Source organism: Gobio gobio (genome assembly GCF_949357685.1).
Source record: "Gobio gobio genome assembly, chromosome: 22".
Classification (NCBI taxonomy): Eukaryota; Metazoa; Chordata; class Actinopteri; order Cypriniformes; family Gobionidae; genus Gobio; species Gobio gobio.
This window is the reverse complement of record NC_137118.1, coordinates 47853488-47878392: the sequence shown is the minus strand read 5'-3', so window position 1 is coordinate 47878392 and position 24905 is coordinate 47853488. Positions and strand designations below refer to the sequence as shown.

The 24905-nt window shown below is 43.8% G+C and overlaps 1 protein-coding gene across 1 annotated transcript in view; it reads left to right on the top strand.

The window, feature by feature from the left end:
• The window catches only part of arvcfa (ARVCF delta catenin family member a), a 48305-nt gene extending 23855 nt beyond the window's left edge, over positions 1-24450 (top strand). Inside the window, exons 10-17 of the mRNA XM_079804394.1 lie at positions 4283-4410; positions 5109-5259; positions 14201-14393; positions 15320-15431; positions 15519-15606; positions 19167-19243; positions 21271-21374; positions 23104-24450. Of these exons, the coding sequence (XP_079660520.1) occupies positions 4283-4410; positions 5109-5259; positions 14201-14393; positions 15320-15431; positions 15519-15606; positions 19167-19243; positions 21271-21363 (842 nt within the window). The 3' untranslated portion in view covers positions 21364-21374; positions 23104-24450. The remainder of the gene's footprint in view (positions 1-4282; positions 4411-5108; positions 5260-14200; positions 14394-15319; positions 15432-15518; positions 15607-19166; positions 19244-21270; positions 21375-23103) is intronic.
• Positions 24451-24905: the final 455 nt, after the last annotated feature.

Below are 24905 nucleotides of genomic sequence, written 5' to 3'. Positions count from 1 at the left end.
CTGCAGTCCCTCTGAAACACAAATCACTGAGGCATCATGGGAACTGCAGTCCCTCTGAAACCCACATCACTGAGGCATCATGGGAACTGCAGTCCCTCTGAAACCCAGATCACTGAGGCATCATGGGAACTGCAGTCCCTCTGAAACCCACATCACTGAGGCATCATGGGAACTGCAGTCCCTCTGAAACCCAGATCACTGAGGCATCATGGGAACTGCAGTCCCTCTGAAACTCAAATCACTGTGGCATCATGGGAACTGCAGTCCCTCTGAAACCCACATCACTGAGGCATCATGGGAACTGCAGTCCCTCTGAAACCCAAATCACTGTGGCATCATGGGAACTGCAGTCCCTCTGAAACCCAGATCACTGAGGCATCATGGGAACTGCAGTCCCTCTGAAACCCAGATCACTGAGGCATCATGGGAACTGCAGTCCCTCTGAAACTCAAATCACTGAGGCATCATGGGAACTGCAGTCCCTCTGAAACTCAAATCACTGAGGCATCATGGGAACTGCAGTCCCTCTGAAACTCAAATCACTGAGGCATCATGGGAACTGCAGTCCCTCTAAAACTCAAATCACTGAGGCATCATGGGAACTGCAGTCCCTCTGAAACTCAAATCACTGAGGCATCATGGGAACTGCAGTCCCTCTGAAACCCAGATCACTGAGGCATCATGGGAACTGCAGTCCCTCTGAAACCCACATCACTGAGGCATCATGGGAACTGCAGTCCCCCTGAAACTGCATATATAATATTATATATATTTAAATTCTAATATTAATATTTTATGTCAGTTAAGGAAAATGTTTTTTTAATAGTTGTTTTAATTAACAGTGAAAACACTGCGGTTCTGTGATGATTGACAGAAGTAAAGACGTTTCACACACAGTCTTAATTAGCATGTTTACAGTAAATATAAAAACATGCTTGCTTTAAACACCATCTTCATTTATTTTTCTGGGGATATTTTCCTCGTTGAGTCGATTAGGAGATAAACTGCATGAATATTGATGTGAAGACGCTCTCTGATGATCCTGATGGTGTTTTACGCCGGATGATCTCGAGCGGATCAGAGCTGCATTTCTTCACTGTGAGCTTAAAGACCAGAGGAGTGTAATGTCCTGGAACTGGGTCAGCCTGAGAATGACAATATCACCAGCGCTTCACTCTCTTACAGGAGACTTGACCTCAGAGCCTGTCAAGAACGACACATCCAGCTCATAATTCACTCCAGAATCATAAGAAAACGACTGTAATGTGGAAAAGGTTTATTTGGGGAGGAGCGTCTGAAGAGATGGTTAGATGTGTGTGTGTGTGTGTGTGTGTGTGTGTGTGTGTGTGTGTGTGTGTGTGTGTGTGTGTGTGTGTGTGTGTGTGAGACGCTGTTAGTACAACAGGCACATTCTGATTGATCAAATCCCTAAAGCAGAGACTGAACGAGGATCTGACTCTCTTTTCTACAGCAGCTCAAGAACTTGGAGAAATTCGGAGGCGGAGTCAACGCCTCAAACTCGTTGTTGTGCTCCTCAAAGCATTCCTGAAGCATTTGTGCTTTGTGTCGGCGCATTATCTGCTGAAAGAGCCACTGGTCCTCCATGACTCTGTGGCCGGTTCTCCACTGGTCCTTCATGACTGTGGCCGGTTCTCCACTGGTCCTTCATGACCCTGTGGCCGGTTCTCCACTGGTCCTTCATGACCCTGTGGCCGGTTCTCCACTGGTCCTCCATGACCCTGTGGCCGGTTCTCCACTGGTCCTTCATGACCCTGTGGCCGGTTCTCCACTGGTCCTCCATGACCCTGTGGCCGGTTCTCCACTGGTCCTCCATGACCCTGTGGCCGGTTCTCCACTGGTCCTCCATGACCCTGTGGCCGGTTCTCCACTGGTCCTCCATGACTGTGGCCGGTTCTCCACTGGTCCTCCATGACCCTGTGGCCGGTTCTCCACTGGTCCTTCATGACCCTGTGGCCGGTTCTCCACTGGTCCTCCATGACCCTGTGGCCGGTTCTCCACTGGTCCTCCATGACTGTGGCCGGTTCTCCACTGGTCCTCCATGACTGTGGCCGGTTCTCCACTGGTCCTCCATGACCCTGTGGCCGGTTCTCCACTGGTCCTCCATGACCCTGTGGCCGGTTCTCCACTGGTCCTTCATGACCCTGTGGCCGGTTCTCCACTGGTCCTTCATGACCCTGTGGCCGGTTCTCCACTGGTCCTCCATGACCCTGTGGCCGGTTCTCCACTGGTCCTCCATGACTGTGGCCGGTTCTCCACTGGTCCTCCATGACTGTGGCCGGTTCTCCACTGGTCCTCCATGACCCTGTGGCCGGTTCTCCACTGGTCCATCATGACCCTGTGGCCGGTTCTCCACTGGTCCTCCATGACCCTGTGGCTGGTTCTCCACTGGTCCTCCATGACCCTGTGGCTGGTTCTCCACTGGTCCTCCATGACCCTGTGGCCGGTTCTCCACTGGTCCTTCATGACCCTGTGGCTGGTTCTCCACTGGTCCTTCATGACCCTGTGGCTGGTTCTCCACTGGTCCTCCATGACCCTGTGGCTGGTTCTCCACTGGTCCTCCATGACCCTGTGGCCGGTTCTCCACTGGTCCTTCATGACCCTGTGGCCGGTTCTCCACTGGTCCTTCATGACCCTGTGGCCGGTTCTCCACTGGTCCTCCATGACCCTGTGGCCGGTTCTCCACTGGTCCTTCATGACCCTGTGGCCGGTTCTCCACTGGTCCTCCATGACCCTGTGGCCGGTTCTCCACTGGTCCTCCATGACCCTGTGGCCGGTTCTCCACTGGTCCTCCATGACCCTGTGGCCGGTTCTCCACTGGTCCTCCATGACCCTGTGGCCGGTTCTCCACTGGTCCTTCATGACCCTGTGGCTGGTTTTTGAAGTCCATAAAAGTGCATCTGTCCGTCATATAACTGCTCCAGCGGCTCTGGGGTGTAAATAAGGCCTTCTGAAGTGAATCAACGCGTTTGTGTAAGAAAAATATCCATATTTAAAACTTTATCAAGTAAATGTCACATGTCTGTCTTGTCCTGTGTAGCACATGGTGTTTTGGTTTATTTCTGCCCTGTGTGCGCCTGTCATCTGTCTTGACCCCACCCCTCGTTATCTGATTATTAGTTAATTTGCTCCACCTGTTGTCCCTTGTTATCTGCCTTGTTTGTCTGCTATTTAGTCTCCTTCCATTTTCAGTCCTGTTATGTTGTCTATGTTACGTGTGGAGGTATTCTTGTCCCTGATTCTTGTCCCTGATTCTTGTCCCTGATTCTTGTCCCTGATCTCGGTCCCTGGTTTGTCTCTGTTTGATGTTTGATTTTTACCCCCTAGTGGGTTTTTGTTTTGTGTTTGTTTCTTTGGTTAATAAAATTCATGTTCACCTGCATTTTTAGTCCTCACCCCTTTTTTCACCATAGCGTTCGTGACAGTAAACTTTCGGCCGACCGCCTTCCCTGTTCAATTTATGGAAAAAGTGTTGAAAATTCGCCTGCGGATGGAAAGACTAACGCTCAGGTCATGACGTCACGAACACATCTCGAGTTTCACTTTCAACATTCAACACTTTTCCACAGAAGGCGGTCGGCCGAAACTTTACTTGATAAAGTTTTAAATATTAATATTTTTCTTACACAAACGCGTTGATTCGCTTCAGAAGGCATTTATTAACACCCCAGAGCCGCTGGAGCAGTTATATGATGGACAGATGCACTTTTTATGAACTTCAAAAACAGAGCAACTATGAATCCAGTTCTAAAGCTTGGATTAGCCTGGACTTTTGTATTATAATTCGTCTGAAAGAAGAATGTCACACACACCTCGGATGACTTGAGGGAGAGTAAATCATGGGCTAATCTTCATTTTTGGGTGAACTATCCCTTTAATCTTATCAAAGGTTCTGTAAATTCTTCAAATGTAAGAAAAATGGTTCTTTTATTGCATCGCTGTGAAAACACCCTTTAAGAGTAACTTTGGCATAAAGTGTTCTGAGTCAAGAACCCTAGAGTTTTGCATAGTGTCACGACTCTAGAGAATCCTTTGGTTCAGGCATTATTCAGTGCTGTTTACTAACTCAAGCGTCACTACTACTAGTGCTCACAGTGATTCGAACAAACCTCTAGCATTAAGTATTAAGCTTCAGCGTGTAGCTAAAAACCTCTAGAACATCTTAGAAAAAGCCATGTCCTCAGAAATAATGTAAGACTCTGTCCCCGTCCTCATGAATGATGGAGGCTAATGGATCTTCAGATGTGTGTCTGTGTTCCTGCAGGCCTGGAGCTTCTGTACCAGCCGGAGGTGGTGCGGCTCTACCTGTCGCTCCTCAAACTGAGCCAGAACCACAACACTCTGGAGGCGGCGGCCGGAGCGCTGCAGAACCTGTCCGCCGGACACTGGGCCGTGAGTCTCAGGCTCTGATCACTGACCGCCTCATGCATGTTTCACACACACACGCTCAGGCCAGCTCCAGTCATGCACAGGTCGTGTTTCGCAGGTACTGACACAGATGGAGGAGGTTCGGCTGAGGCTCATATACCCAGCCTTCTGTAAGTCATTCAGGCACGTGCAGAGGGGGGGGCTTTGGGTGCTCGAGCCCCTGCCCTTTTTCAAAATGAATCAAAAGTGCCCCTCTCAGACAAATATCAATGATAATATTGTGGTTAATAAAACTAAATAAATTTGATTATAACATGACAATGTATACAATAGTAACGGACTGCTCAAAAGTCTCACTAATGTGTGTAGAAGCGAACACACACACACACACACACTCCTGAGAGCGGCCCATTCTCTCACTAATGTGTGTAGAAGCGAACACACACACACACACACTCCTGAGAGCGGCCCATTCTCTCTCTAATGTGTGTAGAAGCGTCTCCTAGAGCTGGAGTTACACACCTGTGGCCATGAAGTGTTGAACACCTGAACTCAGGGATGTGGAGGCGGCTCAACACTTCCGGCTATAGTGTATATAGTATCAGCGATTTCAGATTTAGCATGTAAAGAAAATGTCTTTCTGTTGGAAACCGGAGGTCATTGGAGTAACACTCTACACAGCAGTAAAGCATGATTGAAATAACCCTGTCCTGGTTTCGCAGTGGTCGAGTTACATCCGTGCGACGGTGCGTAAGGAGAAGGGTCTGCCGGTGCTGGTGGAGCTGCTGCACTCCGACGCCGATAAAGTCGTGCGAGCCATCGCCATCGCGCTAAGAAACCTGGCCATCGACCACAAGAACAAAGACCTCGTCGGTAAGACCTTTACTTTGACGCTCCAGCAGAAGCTGTGTGATGATGAGGCTGACATCATCATCTCTGCGGCCCAATAGAGACAGAGCGTATTTAGGCCACGCCCACACTGGGGGGGGGGACAATCCAACGCTCTCCATTGACTTTGCATTGCGTGAAGCGGCTCCTTGTCATTTCAGACTTATAACAAAAAACAGAACAATGTCTAAAAGCTGATATGTGACAAAGTGTACAGCAAACAAGCTAAAAAACACAGAAATACGTTTTTATAAGCTGTCGACCCAAAAAAACGAGAGTTTAAACCAGGGCTCTGAACCGGTTCAAGGAACGAAAACGAAAACCGGAAACGAACGAAATTTTAAGAGGAACAGAAACGAAAACGAAATCAAAATCAATTTGAATCGTTCTGAACAGAAACGTTCATTTGAAATGACCATTAACCGGTTAATAACGTTATTTTATCGTTCTTTTAATATTTTCATTTGGCAGTGCCCAATCATGAATAGAGTAGTTCAGCATGTGCTGTGATGGATCAAGCGTGAGTGAAATGCCCGCGCACCATCATCTGTGAATCTACCGTCAGTGTGAGCGCGCACCATCATCTGTGAATCTATCGTCAGTGTGAGCACGCACCATCATCTGTGAATCTATCGTCAGTGTGAGCGCGCACCGTCATCTGTGAATCTACCGTCAGTGTGAGCGCGCACCATCATCTGTGAATCTACCGTCAGTGTGAGCGCGCACCATCATCTGTGAATCTACCGTCAGTGTGGGCGCACACCGTCATCTGTGAATCTATCGTCAGTGTGAGCGCGCACCGTCATCTGTGAATCTACCGTCAGTGTGAGCGCGCACCATCATCTGTGAATCTACCGTCAGTGTGAGCGCGCACCATCATCTGTGAATCTATCGTCAGTGTGAGCACGCACCATCATCTGTGAATCTATCGTCAGTGTGAGCGCGCACCGTCATCTGTGAATCTACCGTCAGTGTGAGCGCGCACCATCATCTGTGAATCTATCGTCAGTGTGAGCGCGCACCGTCATCTGTGAATCTACCGTCAGTGTGAGCGCGCACCGTCATCTGTGAATCTACCGTCAGTGTGAGCGCGCACCGTCATCTGTGAATCTACCGTCAGTGTGAGCGCGCACCATCATCTGTGAATCTACCGTCAGTGTGAGCGCGCACCATCATCTGTGAATCTACCGTCAGTGTGAGCGCGCACCATCATCTGTGAATCTATCGTCAGTGTGAGCGCGCACCGTCATCTGTGAATCTATCGTCAGTGTGAGCGCGCACCGTCATCTGTGAATCTACCGTCAGTGTGAGCGCGCACCGTCATCTGTGAATCTACCGTCAGTGTGAGCGCGCACCATCATCTGTGAATCTACCGTCAGTGTGAGCGCGCACCATCATCTGTGAATCTACCGTCAGTGTGAGCGCGCACCGTCATCTGTGAATCTACCGTCAGTGTGAGCGCGCACCATCATCTGTGAATCTACCGTCAGTGTGAGCGCGCACCGTCATCTGTGAATCTACCGTCAGTGTGAGCGCGCACCGTCATCTGTGAATCTACCGTCAGTGTGAGCGCGCACCGTCATCTGTGAATCTACCGTCAGTGTGAGCGCGCACCATCATCTGTGAATCTACCGTCAGTGTGAGCGCGCACCATCATCTGTGAATCTACCGTCAGTGTGAGCGCGCACCATCATCTGTGAATCTACCGTCAGTGTGAGCGCGCACCATCATCTGTGAATCTACCGTCAGTGTGAGCGCGCACCATCATCTGTGAATCTACCGTCAGTGTGAGCGCGCACCATCATCTGTGAATCTACCGTCAGTGTGAGCGCGCACCATCATCTGTGAATCTACCGTCAGTGTGAGCGCGCACCATCATCTGTGAATCTACCGTCAGTGTGAGCGCGCACGATCATCTGTGAATCTACCGTCAGTGTGAGCGCGCACCATCATCTGTGAATCTACCGTCAGTGTGAGTGCGCACCCTCATCTGTGAATCTACCGTCAGTGTGAGCGCGCACCATCATCTGTGAATCTACCGTCAGTGTGAGCGCGCACCATCATCTGTGAATCTACCGTCAGTGTGAGCGCGCACCATCATCTGTGAATCTACCGTCAGTGTGAGCGCGCACCATCATCTGTGAATCTACCGTCAGTGTGAGCGCGCACCATCATCTGTGAATCTACCGTCAGTGTGAGCGCGCACCATCATCTGTGAATCTACCGTCAGTGTGAGCGTGCACCGTCATCTGTGAATCTACCGTCAGTGTGAGCGCGCACCATCATCTGTGAATCTACCGTCAGTGTGAGCGCGCACCGTCATCTGTGAATCTACCGTCAGTGTGAGCGCGCACCATCATCTGTGAATCTACCGTCAGTGTGAGCGCGCACCATCATCTGTGAATCTACCGTCAGTGTGAGCGCGCACCCTCATCTGTGAATCTACCGTCAGTGTGAGCGCGCACCGTCATCTGTGAATCTACCGTCAGTGTGAGCGCGCACCATCATCTGTGAATCTACCGTCAGTGTGAGCGCGCACCGTCATCTGTGAATCTACCGTCAGTGTGAGCGCATTTACACGCCTCAAGTACATTTCTTTCCCCGCTGAGGTCATCAATGAATGCGCAGGTATTGGAGGATGTTCTTTTCATACGTCTAAATAAGCAGTGCGGACTTTAAGCTCAAATAGACTGATTTAGGCTAGTTTGTGGATTCCGTTTAAGCCTATCCAAGTAACGTTAGGCTATAGCATCTATCAAACATTTGTCCTATAGTCTTTCAGATTGCCAATACAGGACAGATCAATGTTTTCTATAGACGGTTGATGCTTCTATTAAATGGTATGTTATATTGCATTAAATGATCGAGCTTTATGAGCTGACTGAGTTTGATTATGGGATGCAAGGACGTGTTGCGCAGTGTTTGCTTTGAAATTAGAAGTTGACGGTGCATTAAAAGAGCAATGGTTATCCAGTTTATTTATTCTTTATTCATGCAATTTTTAAAACCAGTCGTGTTGAAAAAAAGTTATGTACAAAGAATGTTATCACTCTTCTGAAAATAATTAGGCATAAGAGGCCACTTTCAATTGTCTAACGCTCCATTAAAACAGGGCAATATTTGTCCCGCTGTTTATGCTTTGTAATTAATGCATGTATTTCTGTTGTGGTTTTAAAAATGTTATGAAATAAATATTCAAGTTTAATTACCATGCGTTATATTATTATTGAGTGAAAAATAAGTCTATTTATAAATATTTGTTTAAAGTATAGGCTAAATTAAAATAACGTTATGAACCGGTATTTTTTCAAATCAAACCGTTTTCGGAACAGTAATGTTTAATGAGGAACGCAAAAACGGAAACGCTATAATATTGATTCTGCTCGGAGTGAACCGATTGATATTTTTAAACCATACCTGTCAAGTTTTGGATTTGAAAATAAGGGAAATTTTTCACCTGGTGGTGAGTTGGATCCGATGGCGGGGGAGGAAGCTGGATAGACTCGGTAGACCCAAACGTACTGTGAGGATCTGCTGGGAACGTTTGGCCGAGTCTCCTGTCAGAGAGATCTTCAACTCCTGCCTCCGGCAGAACTTCGACCGGATCCCGAGGGAGTCTGGAGATATTGAGTCCGAGTGGACCATGTTCTTCACCTCCATTGTCGCTGCGGCCGCTCGGAGCTGTGGCCGTAAGGTCTCCGGTGCCTGTCGAGGTGGCAATCCCCGAACCCGGTGGTGGATACCGGAAGTAAGGGATGCCGTCAAGCTGAAGAAGGAGTCCTATCGGGCCTGGCTGGCTTGTGGGACTCCTGAGGCAGCTGACCGGTACCGGCAGGCTAAACGGACTGCAGCCCGGGTGGTTGTGGAGGCAAAAAATTCGGGCCTGGGAGGAGTTCGTTGAGGCCATGGAAAAGGACTATCGGCTGGCCTCGAAGAGATTCTGGCAAACCGTCCGGCGCCTCAGGAGGGGGAAGCAGTGCCTACCAACGCTGTTTACAGTGGTGATGGGCGGCTGTTGACCTCGACTGGGGATGTCGTCGGACGGTGGAAGGAATACTTCGAGGACCTCCTCAATCCCACCCTCACGTCTGCCATTGGGGAAGCAGAGGCTGGGGACTCAGAGGAGGACTCGTCCATCACCCGGGCTGAAGTCACCGAGGTGGTCAAGAAACTCCTCTGTGGCAAGGCACCGGGGGTGGATGAGATCCGCCCTGAGTACCTCAAGTCTCTGGATGTTGTGGGGCTGTCTTGGCTGACACGCCTCTGCAGCATCGCGTGGCGGTCGGGGACAGTGCCTCTGGGATGGCAGACCGGGCTGGTGGTCCCTCTTTTCAAGAAGGGGGACCGGAGAGTGTGTTCCAACTACAGGGGGATCACACTTCTCAGCCTCCCCGGGAAAGTCTATGCCAGGGTACTGGAGAGGAGAATTCGGCCGATAGTGGAACCTCGGATTCAGGAGGAACAGTGTGGTTTTCGTCCTGGTCGTGGAACACTGGACCAGCTCTATACCCTCTACAGGGTGCTGGAGGGTTCATGGGAGTTTGCCCAACCAGTCCACATGTGTTTTGTGGATTTGGAGAAGGCATTCGACTGTGTCCCTCGCGGCGTCCTGTGGAGGGTGCTCTGGGAGTATGGGGTCCGGGGTCCTTTGCTGAGGGCTGTCCGGTCCCTGTATGACCGAAGCAGGAGTTTGGTCCGCATTGCCGGCAGTAAGTCAGACTTGTTCCCGGTGCATGTTGGACTCCGGCAGGGCTGCCCTTTGTCGCCGGTTCTGTTCATAATTTTTATGGACAGAATTTCTAGGCGCAGCCAAGGGCCGGAGGGTGTCAGGTTTGGGGACCACACGGTTTCATCTCTGCTCTTTGCGGATGACGTTGTCGTGTTGGCCCCTTCTAACCAGGACCTTCAGCATGCACTGGGACGGTTTGCAGCCGAGTGTGAAGCGGCTGGGATGGGGATCAGCACCTCCAAATCCGAGGCCATGGTCCTCAGTCGGAAAAGGGTGGTTTGCCCTCTTCAGGTTGGTGGAGAGTTCCTGCCCCAAGTGGAGGAGTTCAAGTATCTAGGGGTCTTGTTCACGAGTGAGGGGAGGATGGAACGGGAGATTGACAGACGGATCGGTGCAGCTTCTGCAGTAATGCGGTCGATGTACCGGTCTGTCGTGGTGAAGAAAGAGCTAAGCCGTAAGGCGAAGCTCTCGATTTACCGGTCAATCTACGTTCCTACTCTCACCTATGGTCATGAGCTTTGGGTCATGACCGAAAGGACAAGATCCCGGATACAGGCGGCCGAAATGAGTTTTCTCCGCAGGGTGGCTGGGGCTCCCTTAGAGATAGGGTGAGGAGCTCAGTCACTCGGGAGGAACTCGGAGTAGAGCCGCTGCTCCTCCACATCGAGAGGGGTCAGCTGAGGTGGCTCGGGCATCTGTTCCGGATGCCTCCTGAACGCCTTCCCGGGAAGGTGTTTCGGGCATGTCCAACCGGGAGGAGGCCCCGGGGAAGACCAAGGACACGCTGGAGGGACTATGTCTCCCCGCTGGCCTTGGAACGCCTCAGGTTCCCCCGGAAGAGCTAGAGGAAGTGGCTAGGGAGAGGGAAGTCTGGGCATCTCTGCTTAGACTGCTGCCCCCGCGACCCGGCCCCGGATAAGCGGAAGAAGATGGATGGATGGATGGGAAATTTTTCGGCGCCCACCGCAAGCAGTCGCGCCACCCCAACCAAGCTCCATATCCCTTACATTTTAAGACAGGTGTTATAGCCCAAATGAAAACTCAAAAGGGTATATATGATGAGCATTTATTTAAAAGGCTTATTTGCATATTTTCTGTTCATTTAACATTGCTTGTCTTTACATTTTATTTTCATTCCACACATTCTTTTCATTTCATATTGCTTTTCTTTTACAGTTTTTCTTTTAATTTCACATAACTTTTCTTTACTCTTTTAGTGAGCTATTGTACAAATTTGTTGCGGACTTTGCATTCTTTAAGACTGTTTTGGAAGTAGTGTATTTGTGGGCTGGGCCAGAGTGGTTCATTTTACATGAGAGTAGAGCACAAACAGTTCTGTTGTCTAATGTCATCCTATTCTCTGTAACAATCTTCCGCACCATAAATACTCTTTCTGAACTTGCATTGCTATGGGCAGGGCTCGACATGAACGCTGGTCCGGGACAAGTGGATTTTTTGAAGGGGCAAGTGAAAAATAATTTTACTTGCCCAACGGACAAGTATCCTGAGTAAAATATCAAAACAAAAAATAACTAGGGAATCACCAAAGTGCAATAATGATTCTGCATCAGTTAGTGTAAGTAGCGATCGATATGGATAATATAAAACGAACTGACGTTAACAAGGTTGTGCTGTTCTCGCGCAGACTCTCGAGGAGAAAATCGAAAACAAATGAGCGCCGCTCACACACAGAAACTCAGTTAACATACAAGGTTAAAATGGTGTAGTTTTTATATTTATAACATATGATACAGTTAAGCAACATCACACTAACAAGAGTGTGTTTTCCTGAACACCATCACGACTGAAAATGACACTGATTTCATACGCCAGTTCCAGAAACAATTAATTAACATTAAGTCACTTACATTTTATAATTAAATTCGCTGTCCCATTGATCACGGTATTTACACAAGGTTTTTTTTTTTTTTGGCAGGAGTGCCTTAATCCGTCTCTATCGTTACGTCCATCATCCGTCTCTGTTTTGTTTTTTTCCCGCGTTGTCACTCGTCATCTGACCTCACACACTAACCTCGCCACAACTGACACCTATACTGTATTACTCTACTATACTGTAGGCTACTGCAGATGCCAGTTATCACGAGGCTTGTTACAGAGCTCAGATTGGAAATGTTTTTGTTTTTTTACTCCGGTATTATTGTTTTTTAATAACGCAGGTTAAAATACGGGAGATTTACAGGAAAATACTAAAACGGGAGGACGGCGGGAAAGAAGGGTAAAATACGGGACTTTCCCGGCCAAAACGGGATACTTGACAGGTATGGTTTAAACATGTTTTGTAAAATGTATATTTTATATAAAATATAAAAAAATATAGATATGTTATATATTTTACATGTTCATAAACTTCTATAACTTGTTTTAAACTTTACTTTTACGACTTATGCAGTGATGGCTGTTTCACTTCGCTCTGAACCGCTGATTCGACTCACTGATTCATAACGCTCTGAACTGCTGAATCGACTCACTGATTCATAATGCTCTGAACTGCTGAATCGACTCACTGATTCATAACGCTCTGAACCGCTGATTCGACTCACTGATTCATAACGCTCAGAACCGCTGAATCGACTCACTGATTCATAACGCTCTGAACCGCTGAAACGACTCACTGATTCATAGCGCTCTGAACCACTGATTCGACTCACTGATTCATAACGCTCTGAACCGCTGAATCGACTCACTGATTCATAACGCTCTGAACCGCTGATTCGAGTCACTGATTCATAAAGCTCTGAACCGCTGAATCGACTCACTGATTCATAACGCTCTGAACCGCTGAATCGACTCATTGATTCATAACGCTCTGAACCGCTGATTCGACTCACTGATTCATAACGCTCTGAACCTCTGAATCGACTCACTGATTCATAACGCTCTGAACCGCTGATTCGACTCACTGATTCATAACGCTCTGAACCACTGAATCGTCTAACTGATTCATAGCGCTCTGAACCGCTGATTCGACTCTCTGATTCATAACGCTCTGAACCGCTGAATCGACTCACTGATTCATAACGCTCTGAACCGCTGAATCGACTCACTGATTCATAACGCTCTGAACCGCTGAATCGACTCACTGATTCATAACGCTCCAAACCGCTGAATCGACTCACTGATTCATAATGCTTCGAAGCTTCATGATGTCGTGTTTTGAAATCGTCATCACTATATAAGTCGTTATTTAGGGTTTTTTTGCGCACAGAAACTATTCTCGTCTTCATAAAGTTATTGTAGAGCCGCTGTAGTGAGATGGACTTTGTAACTTTAGTCTTTAGTGTCTTTTAAGGGTCTTGAGAGTGTAAAGTTGAGCCAATGGAGGCCTTTCAGAGCATCAGATTTACACTAAAATATCTTCATTTGTGTCTGAAGATGAACGGAGGTCTGACGGGTGTCCAACCACATGAGGCTCAGTCATTAATGACACAATTTACATTTTTGGCTGAACTAACTGTAGTAAACGTTGTTTGTACGGGAAGAAGGAGGCGGGAACCGGCGGACATTCAAAATAACTTTTAATTAAACAAACACAAACTAAAATGGCGGCGACAGCCCCTCGCGGACGACTGTCGCCTACATACAAATAAACACAAAATGAAAATAATAAGCTGCAGCCCCTCACGGTCGACTGCAGCAACCCATAACAAAACATAAATAAAATACAACATAAAATCCAGGCCTGGTCCTCTCTCGTCCCTCACTGTCGTCGCTCCTCCTTTATACTCCCTCACTCCTCCGCGAGGGCCGAGATCGCTGCGGCGCGCAGCTGCCTCGTCTTGCCCTCACGGTCCCTCGGCCTCGCTGTTCGCCACACTAACCCTTTAATGAAACAAAACCACATAATTGTACTAGACATGTGTGCAATTAATGTGGGAAACAATAAATACTCTGAAGTGGATTTACACAAACTGAGAAAGTCAAAAAGCGTTAGGTCGCTCTCCCCTATCCACTCGATAGTGTTTAAAACGTCTGGGTTTTTGGTTGTGGGTTTTGTTTAGCTTGTTTGCTGTACACTTTGTCACATATCAGCTTTTAGACATTGTTCTGTTTTTTTGTTTTAAGTCCGAAATGACAATGAGGCGCTTCACGCAATGCAAAGTCAATGGAGAGCGTTGGATTGTTTTCGGTGTGGGCGTGGCCTTCAGATTGTGACGTGTGTCGCTCTCTCTATATCAGGGAGCTACGCCATGAGGGATCTGGTCAGTAATCTGCCCTGCGGTCAGCAGAGACCCGCCAAAAACCTGGAGGGAGACACAGTGGTGGCCGTCCTCAACACTATCCTGGAGATCGTCTCGGAGAACCTGGAGAACGCCAGATTCCTCATTCAGGGACAGGGAATCCAGAAACTGGTGTCCATCAACAGGACAAGGTGAGCACGAGCTGTAGAGTCAGGGCTTGTTTTCAGTCGTGTGTATGAATGCTTATATTAGATTAGATTAGATTAGATTCAACTTTATTGTCATTATACAAGTACACAAGGCAACGAAATGCAGTTTAGGTCTAACCAGAAGTGCAATAGCAGCAAGTGCAGGATATACAACGTTTGCATAAGTGCAGGACATGGATATGTACTGAGTATATATAAATATATCTATAAATAGAGAGATGGTTATTACTATAAACAGAATTTACAGGTGGATATGTACTATGAATATAATATAATATGGCTATTACTATAAACAGAATTTTACAGATAGAGGTATAGTCAAGTCAAGTCAACTTTATTTATATAGCGCTTTTAACAATGTAGATTGTTTCAAAGCAGCTTTACAGTGTTAAACAGGAAAATAATGCAGCATAATTTTATTCAGCCATTCTGGAAAAAACGCTGATGTCATCAGTTCATTTCAATTATCATACAGTGACAGTGTGGGCTTTGTGTCGATCAGTAATTTAGTTTAAATGGTTAATTTAGTTTATTAATTAGATTTATTTCGATGTTTAGTTGAAAAATTTAGTGTAAATTTAATTTAATTTAATTTAATTTAGTATACAATGATATGTTAGGCTAAAATGGCAGTGGATTAAGGTAGTGCAATAAATTATGGACAGATGCTATCCGAAAAAAGTGTAAAAGTGCAGTGGAAAGTGATTTCATATTACAGTTAGAAGTATGGTGCAAAATGCAAATGTAAACAGTTGTTGCTGTAATAAACAGTCGGTAGTGCAAATAACAAAGTGAAGGCGGATGTGAGGTAGGAGAGTTATCAGTTTATGAGGGAAGTGGATCATATGTTTATGTGGATAAAAATATGTGGATTATATGTTTATGTGTTGGCGTTTTGAACCTGTCAGCCAATCAGTGCGCGAGACCAAAGCGGCGTCACACATCCTGCAGAGCGTCTGGGCCTATAAAGACCTCCGACACACCCTGCTCAAGGCCGGCTGGAACAAAACTCACTTCAAGGTAACGGCGTTCCATCTCTGGCTGATTTCACAGCCGTGGTTTCAGTGATGCTGTGCTGATGATGAATGTGTTGATCTGGTGTTTCAGCCAGCCGTCTCCGGCCTGCCCAAAAAGCAGAAGAACGCCAAGCAAGGGAGCGATGACATCACACTGCCCTTAATGGAGAAAAACCAAGGTCATTGAATGAGAAAAGTGCAATGGCACACCAGCTTTAGACAGAGGCGGCCTTTGCTATTCGCCCATGCGACTGCAATTACTTTATCTCCTTTAAAATATCATATCTTGCTCTTAAAGGATTAGTTCACTTTTAGATAAACTTTTGCTGATAGTTTACTCACCCTCATGTCATCCAAGATGTCCATGTCTTTCTTTCTGAAGTCGAAAAGAAATGAAGGTTTTGGATGAAAACAGTCCAGGATTTTTCTCCATATAATGGACTTCAATGGGCTCCAAACGGTTTAGTTTCAGTGCAGCTTTAAACGACACCAGATGATGAATAAGGGTCTGATCTAGACAAACCATCAGCTTCTGAGAGAAACCCAGCAGTATTTATGCTATTATTTTACCTCTTATCAGACGAGCGTGATCATCTCTGAGCTCCGCCATAACTTCCGCTTAGTGAGGTCAAAATACGAGCGTGGTCATAGATATATCGATAGTAGATGCCTCATTCTACTGATCCGTGCAGTCGCTAATGAGGCATCTACGTATACATCTATGACCACACTTGTATTTTGACCTCATTAAGCGGAAGTTATGTCTGAGCTCAGAGATGATCACGCTCGTCTGATAAGAGGTAAAATAATAGCATAAATACTGCTGGGTTTCTCTCAGAAACTGATGGTTTGTCTAGATCAGACCCTTATTCATCATCTGGTGTCGTTTAAAGCTGCACTGAAACTAAACCGTTTGGAGCCCATAGAAGTCCATTATATGGAGAAAAATCCAGGAATGTTTTCATCCAAAACCTCAATTTATTTTCGACTGCAGAAAGAAAGACATGGACTTCTTGGATGACATGAGGGTGAGGAAATTATCAGCAAAAGTTTATTTAAAAGTGAACTAATCCTTTAATAGTCTATTTATAAATGCATTCTATCTCTTTAACCAGAACTATTGTTACAATCACAACCGAAAACAGCATTCAATCTTCATCCCTCAGCTAAAATGAGATAAAGGGTGCGTTCACACTTGTCATGTTTGGTTGGATTAACGCGACCCCTGGTGCGATTGCTGGGTTAGTGCGGTTCATCCGAACCCTGGAGCCCAAACAAGCGGAGCGAGACGCTAAAGAGATGGTCTTAACGAGTGAGTCATTGAATCATTCGCTCAAGTGATTCGTTCAAAGCGGCTGATTCATTCAAGGACAAAGCAGAAGTGCCTGAACCGTCGAGTCATTCGTTAGAACGATTCGCTCAAAAACGCAGAATCGTTCAGTAACCGAACTTAAACTGTTGCTCAATGTCTGTTTGGAACTAGTTTTGTTGTGTCTAAAATGTAAATCTCCTAATAGCCAATTGACAAGTTTATTGAATTGTTGTATAAGATCAATATCACTTTTGCAAACATGCTGATATTCGGGAAAACAGCACATTTGCTCGTGTGGTACTGCTTATAATTATTAAAAACAAGAACTTATACTGAGACTTTTTTTTGCACCATATCTTGGTTTTTGGAAGAAAATTTGTATTAATTTTGGGGGTATTTTGATGGATATTTTTACCCCAAGCCCTATTCATTTCTGACCTTCCCTTACAAAAAAAACTTAAGTAAAATAGTAAAGATCAAGTATATTTTTAAGTATACTTTATGTAGTAAGTGTACTAATATCAATGTACTAGAAGTGTACTTGTATGTTTCAATACTACTAAATTGCCCACCTTTTAAATTCACTTTAAGTGTAACAGTAAACTTTGAGTACACAACTAGTTTGCAGCCAAGTGTTTCGTTTGTACTGCATCTGTACTACAAGTGAACTTTAGGTATACTGATAATTTACTAGTCAAATACACATTTTTTAGTTTATGAAAAGTAGTGACTGTTAGTTTAGTAGTTTTACTGTATATGCAAGTATACATGTATGCTTTTTTAATTGAACATAACATCATACTTATACACTCACCTGAAGGATTATTAGGAACACACACTAATACTGTGTTTGACCCCCTTTCGCCTTCAGAACTGCCTTAATTCTACGTGGCATTGACTCAACAAGCTGCTGAAAGCATTCTTTAGAAATGTTGGCCATATTGATAGGAGAGCATCTGCAGTTGATGGAGATTTGTGGGATGCACATCCAGGGCACGAAGCTCCCGTTCCACCACATCCCAAAGATGCTCTATTGGGTTGAGATCTGGTGACTGTGGGGCCATTTTAGTCCAGTGAACTCATTGTCATGTTCAAGAAACCAGTTTGAAATGATGTGAGCTTTGTGACGGTGCATTATCCTGCTGGAAGTAGCCATCAGAGGATGGGGACATGGTGCTCATAAAGGGATGGACATGGGCAGAAACAATGCTCAGGTAGGCCGTGGCATTTAAACCATGCCCAATTGGCACTAAGGGGCCTAAAGTGTGCCAAGAAAACATCCCCCACACCATTACACCACCACCACCAGCCTGCACAGTGGGAACAAGGCATGATGGATCCATGTTCTCATTCTGTTTACGCCAAATTCTGACTCTACCATCTGAATGTCTCAACAGAAATCCAGACTCATCAGACCAGGCAACATTTTTCCAGTCTTCAACTGTCCAATTTTCGTGCAAATTGTCGCCTCTTTTTCCTCTTTGTAGTGGAGATGAGTGGTACCCGGTGGGGTCTTCTGCTGTTGTAGCCCATCCGCCTCAAGGTTGTGTGTGTTGTGGCTTCACAAATGCTTTGCTGCAGACCTCGGTTGTAACGAGTGGTTATTTCAGTCAAAGTTGCTCTTCTATCAGCTTGAATCAGTCGGCCCATGACCTCTGACCTCTAGCATCAACAAGGCATTTTCTCCCACAGGACTGCCGCATACTGGATGTTTTTCCCTTTTCACACCATTCTTTGTAAACTCTAGAAATGGTTGTGTGTGAAAATCCCAGTAACTGAGCAGATTGTGAAATACTCAGACCGGCCCGTCTGGCACCAACAACCATACCACGCTCAAAATTGCTTAAATCTCCTTTCTTTCCCATTCCGACATTCAGTGTGGAGTTCAGGAGATTGACCAGGACCACACCCCTAAATGCATTGAAGCAACTGCCATGTGATTGGTTGATTAGATAATTGCATACAGGTGTTCCTAATAATCCTTTAGGTGAGTGTATGTTTACTATTTATATATTATTTTTGCACTTTAAGGATACTCTACTATGTTCCTATTCATTCTTTATACTCAAAATATAGGCCTACCTTTAACTGTACTTTTAAGTCTTTGCACTTTATTCTAGCTTCATGCATTCTTTTTTATACAAGCCTTGGTGTGTGTGTGTGTGTGTGTGTGTGTGTGTGTGTGTGTGTGTGTGTGTGTGTGTGTGTGTGTGTGTGTGTGTGTGTGTGTGTGTGTGTGTGTGTGTGTGTGTGTGTGTGTGTGTGTGTGTGTGTGTGTGTGTGTGTGTGTGTGTGTGTGTGCGTGCGTGCGTGCCGTAATGCGAGGTCTGTTTTGGGTGAAACCTAGCAAAGGCCGCTGCTGTGTTTCATGTGCTGTATTTCTGGCGGCTCTAATGCGGTGATGTGCTGCTGTTTCTGCTGTTTCAGACGGATTCTGCACCGTTGATCAGGCCGACAGGGCAGGAGATGCTCCGTGTCACATGATCGAGCGAGAAACTTTTCAGGTCAATGCTCAAATACATTCAGACTCTCTAAAATCTCTGGTTGTATATACAGAGCCTGTAGCGTCTTTTATATATACAGTAGTGGCTGTCTTCATCAGCCTTTATGCAAATATTACTAAAAAGATGATCCATATTTTGATGGTTTAATTGAACTTGTAGGCAGGGGCGTCGCTAGCTATTTTGGGCCCTATGAAAGAATATGATGTTGGCCCCCTACCACACCAACCTAGCTATCAAAAATATTTGTCTCCAATTTAATAATAATAATTATAAATATTAGCCCTACAATCTAAGAAGGAAGTAAGGAACCTAGGTGTCATTTTGGACTGTGACCTGAGTTTTAAGTCTCATATTAGTCAAGTGACAAAAGCTTTTATCATCTGAGAAATATTGCTAAGATTCGTTCTTTTTTATCCCTGGATGATGCTAAAAAACTCATGCTTTTATCTTCTCTCATCTGGATTATTGTAATGCTATATACCCAAGGGCTCTATAGCAAAGCTACAACTGATACAAAATGCAGCTGCCAGAGTATTAATGAAATTAAAAAGGAGAGAGCATATTACACCGGTTTTAATGGAATTACATTGGTTACCAGTTCATCAAAGGATTGATTTTAAGGTTATTTTATTGGTTTATAAAACACTGCATAATCTGGCAGCTCTATATATTTCTGACTGTCTGTTAAGATATGTTCCAAATCGTAGTTTGAGATCCTGGCACATTATTCAGTGAATCATAAACGATCTGATGGCACTTCTTTTAGTCACTATGCTCCAAATATTCGGAATTCTCTAATGAAGTTAAAGAGGCTCCAAGCATTCATATTTTTAAAAGGCGGGTTAAGACATATCTTTTTAAAGTTGCTTATCAGAATTAAAACATTGTGTGAAGGTTTTATTACTGATATTGAGGTGACATTGTCAATTTCTTTATCTTTTATTTTACATTTTGAATCGTATGTTGCTTTTGTTGTTTAATCTTTTATATTGATGTTGTGTGAATTTGTATTCCTATTATTTGTTTTTATGCTTGTGAAGCACTTTGAGTTGCATTTATGTATGAAAAGTGCAATACAAATAAATGTTTATTATTATTATTATATTATTATTAATACTGACCAATTAAGCTCTGCTCGCTCGACCCAGAATGCCTCAATTGGCTGATGAAATATTGATTAAAATTAAGATACAATTTTTACAAAACAAAACTTAATGAAGTGTTCACATTCATGTGTGACCCGCTCCACGTCTCCTGGCATCTTATGATGTGTCCTTTCTCACTCATGCTGTTCACTTTTCATAATCAACATAGATTGACAGATTGACAACATAGACATAAAACATAACATAATATTTAAATTAGGGCTGTCAAAAGATTAATCGCGATTAATCGCATCCAAAATAAAAATAATATATGTGCGTGTGCTCTGTTAATTATTATTTATATATAAATACACACACACATTCATGTATATATTTAAGAAATATTTGCATGTATATACATTTATATAATCTATAATATATATAAATGTTTTATATATAAAAATATTTGTATACATGCTTGTGTGTGTGTATTTATATATAAATAATAATTAACAGAGCACACACACATATATTATGTAAACACAAACTTTTATTTTGGATGCGATTAATCTTTTGACAGCCCTAATTTAAACATAAATATAAAACTAAATACCTTTTCTTAACGGCTACAACAATTATAGTAGCCTACAGAGAAATTTCATGTCGGAGCGGAATTTGAGCAAATGTCGTTTTATCCGGGAGCGTTTTGCCGGATTTTGCTGGAAATGCAGAAATAAGACATCATTTTGTTATATTTGTAACTCTTTGGTAGATTATAATTACTTTTACATTTCTACTAGTACTGTTACTACTAATAAAAAATCTCTGGGGGCCTCAAAAGTGTGTGGGCCCTTAGAATCGTCCTAACTTTCCCCCCCTTAGCGGCGCCCCTGCTTTAGGGCCATTAGAAGCGTCTCATGTCTGCTGTTGAATGTGTTTCAGGGTGTGATGGATAAAAGGCCTTTCATCAGGACCAGCAGGCCAGCGGTGGGGCTAGTGGAGCGGACGCCGCAGCCTCTGGACTCATGGGTCTGATCCGGCCCACGGTAAACCACTAAAACACTCTTCAAAATTCAGAAAGTTCCCCGGCTCAAACGTTTTATTTTGTTTGTTTTTCTCTGTAGAAAGACAAACATAAATAGTGATGAAAGCCAAAATATTAAATGTCACAGATGCATATTGAGTGGTCCACTATTTTACAGAGGGTCAAAATGCAATTTGGAGCCAAATTACAGTGGTGTAAACATGACTTTAGAAAGATGGCAGCATCATTATATTATTCTCACACAGAGATTGGTAGATCTATTAGTGAAATCTGTTGACTTTATCAATCTGTGTGTCATAATATGCCAACGGTGAGCGCTCAAACATGGGGAATAAGCACTTCTGGTGTTTGTTTGCCCAATGTTTGCATGCCTGTAACTCAAGAAGTATTAAAGATATCTGAATATCCTTTTAGATTCTGGTTCTTAACAAACATTTATTTTGGCATCTTAATTTTAAACATCCTATATGGTTCAATCTCAGAGATATGGAGATCTTAATGCGGCTCAGTGAGTAAAATGGTCAATTGTAAATTGTCAAAAACTAAATGTGGGTCACTTTACACACAGCTGATGCTTTTTTCTTTTAAAGAGGAATATCTAAAGAACAAATAATGTTGAAAGTAGAAATCTATCTCATGTTTTTCTATCAACACAAATGCATAGAACATCCACTGACAAAGCTCAAGTTGAGGCAACTTGCTCTCAAACGTGTATTTATAAGAATCTATATTTTGAATCAGTTTCAGGGATATTTGGAAGATCTTGTTCATTTTAACTGCATCTGAAGCCACCAAGAGATCATATACACAGTATCATAACTACACGTTACTGCATTGACATCCCAATATCTCTGAGATTGAACAAAAATTACGTTTTCAAAAGAACAGTTTCATCGGAGCAAGAATCTAAAATGAGATATCTTTAATACTTTTTGAATTACAGGCATGCAAACTTTGGAAAAACTATATTCTATGCAGTTGTTTGACAGATGCATTTCTAGTTTCAAAATGATTTGGTCCTCATGTATTCCTCTTTGAGAGAAAAAGCATCAGCTGTGTGCAGAGTGCTCCACATTTGGTTTTTGACCACTGAAAATGTGCACAATTGACCAATTTCCTCACAGAGCCGTATTGAGATCTCCATATCTCTGGGAATGAGCCATATTGAGCCTTAATAATAAGAATATCAAAAGAAAGTTTCGTTGAGAACCAGAATCTAAAAGGATATTAAGATATCTTTAATACTTCTGGAGTTACAGGCATGCAAACTTGAGACAAAACACACATAACAAGTGCTTATTTCCCATTTTTGAATGGTCACCGCTGGCATATAATGCAACAAAAATTGATAAAGTCAACAGATTTCACTAATAGATCTACCAATCTCTGTGTGAGAATAATATAATGATGCTGCCATCTTTCTAAAGTCATGTTTACACCACTGTAATTTGGCTCCAAATTGCATTTTGACCCTCTGTAAAACAGTGATTACTCAGTCAATATACTACATCTGTGACATTTAATATGTTGTCTTTCTTCTTCATTTATGTCTTTCACCAGAAAAGAATTATCCAAACATCCGGTTGAGTTGACAACTCAATGACCCATTCGCTTGTTTATTTCTTGGGTTTTCAATCTCCAAATATGATCATCTTCATGTGATGGACCCCATATAAACACACTGTTGAAAAACCGCTGAGTTAAAACAAACTTTCTCTGTGTCTTCACAGGTTGGAGATCCACTTTCAGACCCGCATTTAGACTGAGGTTCAGCACAACTCATCCCAGAATCAAACGAGAGAAATATGACATATCATACCTGCTCATGTGCAGTGACACAACATCGCCCGCCGGAGGAATCGTGTCCGTCTGAACGTGGATTTGACTCTTTGCTGCTTTGGCAATCTTCACTGTTAAACTCAAGAATCATGATGTGACGAGTCACTATAGATCTGATTATTCTCCATATTATGATCTTGTGTTGTTTCTATTGCTTTTTTGGTTGTCGTCGACGAGTCTCTAAATTGTATAATAGTGTTCCAGATACTTCTGATCATCCACACAGACGATTTCAGTTCTGTATCTCAAGTTTTATGCACAAAAGAAATGATAACATGATTATATTAATAGGTTATTATGGGATACACTCTAAAAAATGCTGGGTTAAAAACAACCCAAGTTGGGTTGAAAATGGACAGCGATTGGGTTAAATGTTTGCTCAATGTGCTGGGTAGTTTTATTTAACTCAACTATTGTTTAAAAATGACTGGCTGGCTTCGCTGGGTTAAAACAAACCAATCACTGGGTTAAAACAAACCAATCACTGGGTTAAAACAACCCAATTGCTGAGTTAAAACAGCCCAATCGCTGGGTTAAAACAGCCCAATCGCTGGGTTAAAACAACCCAATCGCTGGGTTAAAACAAACCAATCGCTGGGCTAAAACAACCCAATCGCTGGGTTAAAACAACCCAATCGCTGGGTTAAAACAAACCAATCGCTGGGTTAAAACAACCCAATCGCTGGGTTAAAACAACCCAATCTCTGGGTTAAAACAACCCAATCGCTGGGTTAAAACAAACCAATCACTGGGTTAAAACAAACCAATTGCTGGGTTAAAACAACCCAGTCGCTGGGTTAAAACAACCCAATCGCTGGGTTAAAACAACCCAATCGCTGGGTTAAAACAACCCAATCGCTGGGTTAAAACAAACCAATCGCTGGGTTAAAACAACCCAATCGCTGGGTTAAAACAACCCAATCGCTGGGTTAAAACAAACCAATCGCTGGGTTAAAACAAACCAATCACTGGGTTAAAACAACCCAATCGCTGGGTTAAAACAGCCCAATTTTTCCATTATCAACTCAACTTGGGTTGTTTTTTACCCAGTATTGTTTAGAGTGTAGTCTACAGGCAAACTGTACCGAAACTGTACTTATTATAGTCTAAATCAGAGAATATATCAGAGATTTTAATGCATTCATACTAAATTTGTATCATAACATCAGTGATCTAATGGCTTGAAAAATAAAAATCAATGAGTTCTTAATAAATCTGTTACGTCATGCATCTAACAGAAAATAAAATGAAATAAAAATGAAATAACACGTGATTTGTGGCAAATGTGGTGCTGCGAGATGAACGTGGAACGTTTGAGCGAGTCAAAGGAAAAGATTCGATTCAAACGATTCGCGTGTTTTGAATTCGGTTACAGAATCACCGAATGACAATCATCGATCACACACGGACACAAACACAGGTGAGACACGGATCATATTCATTCATATTTACACTGACGCTCTTTATATGATCTTTGAGGAGTGTTGTTGAAGTGTGACTCACTCGTGCTCATTCAGAACGGACTGCGGGTGAGTTATTATAGCATACATGAGCTGTTACTACTACAGTAAATCAATTCGGCATAAGGGAAAAATGATAAAGAGTCTGAAGTGCTTCAGGGATATTATAATTGATTAACTAAAACTAAACAAAAAAATTCAAATTGACATGAAAATTCGAAATTGTGACTTTA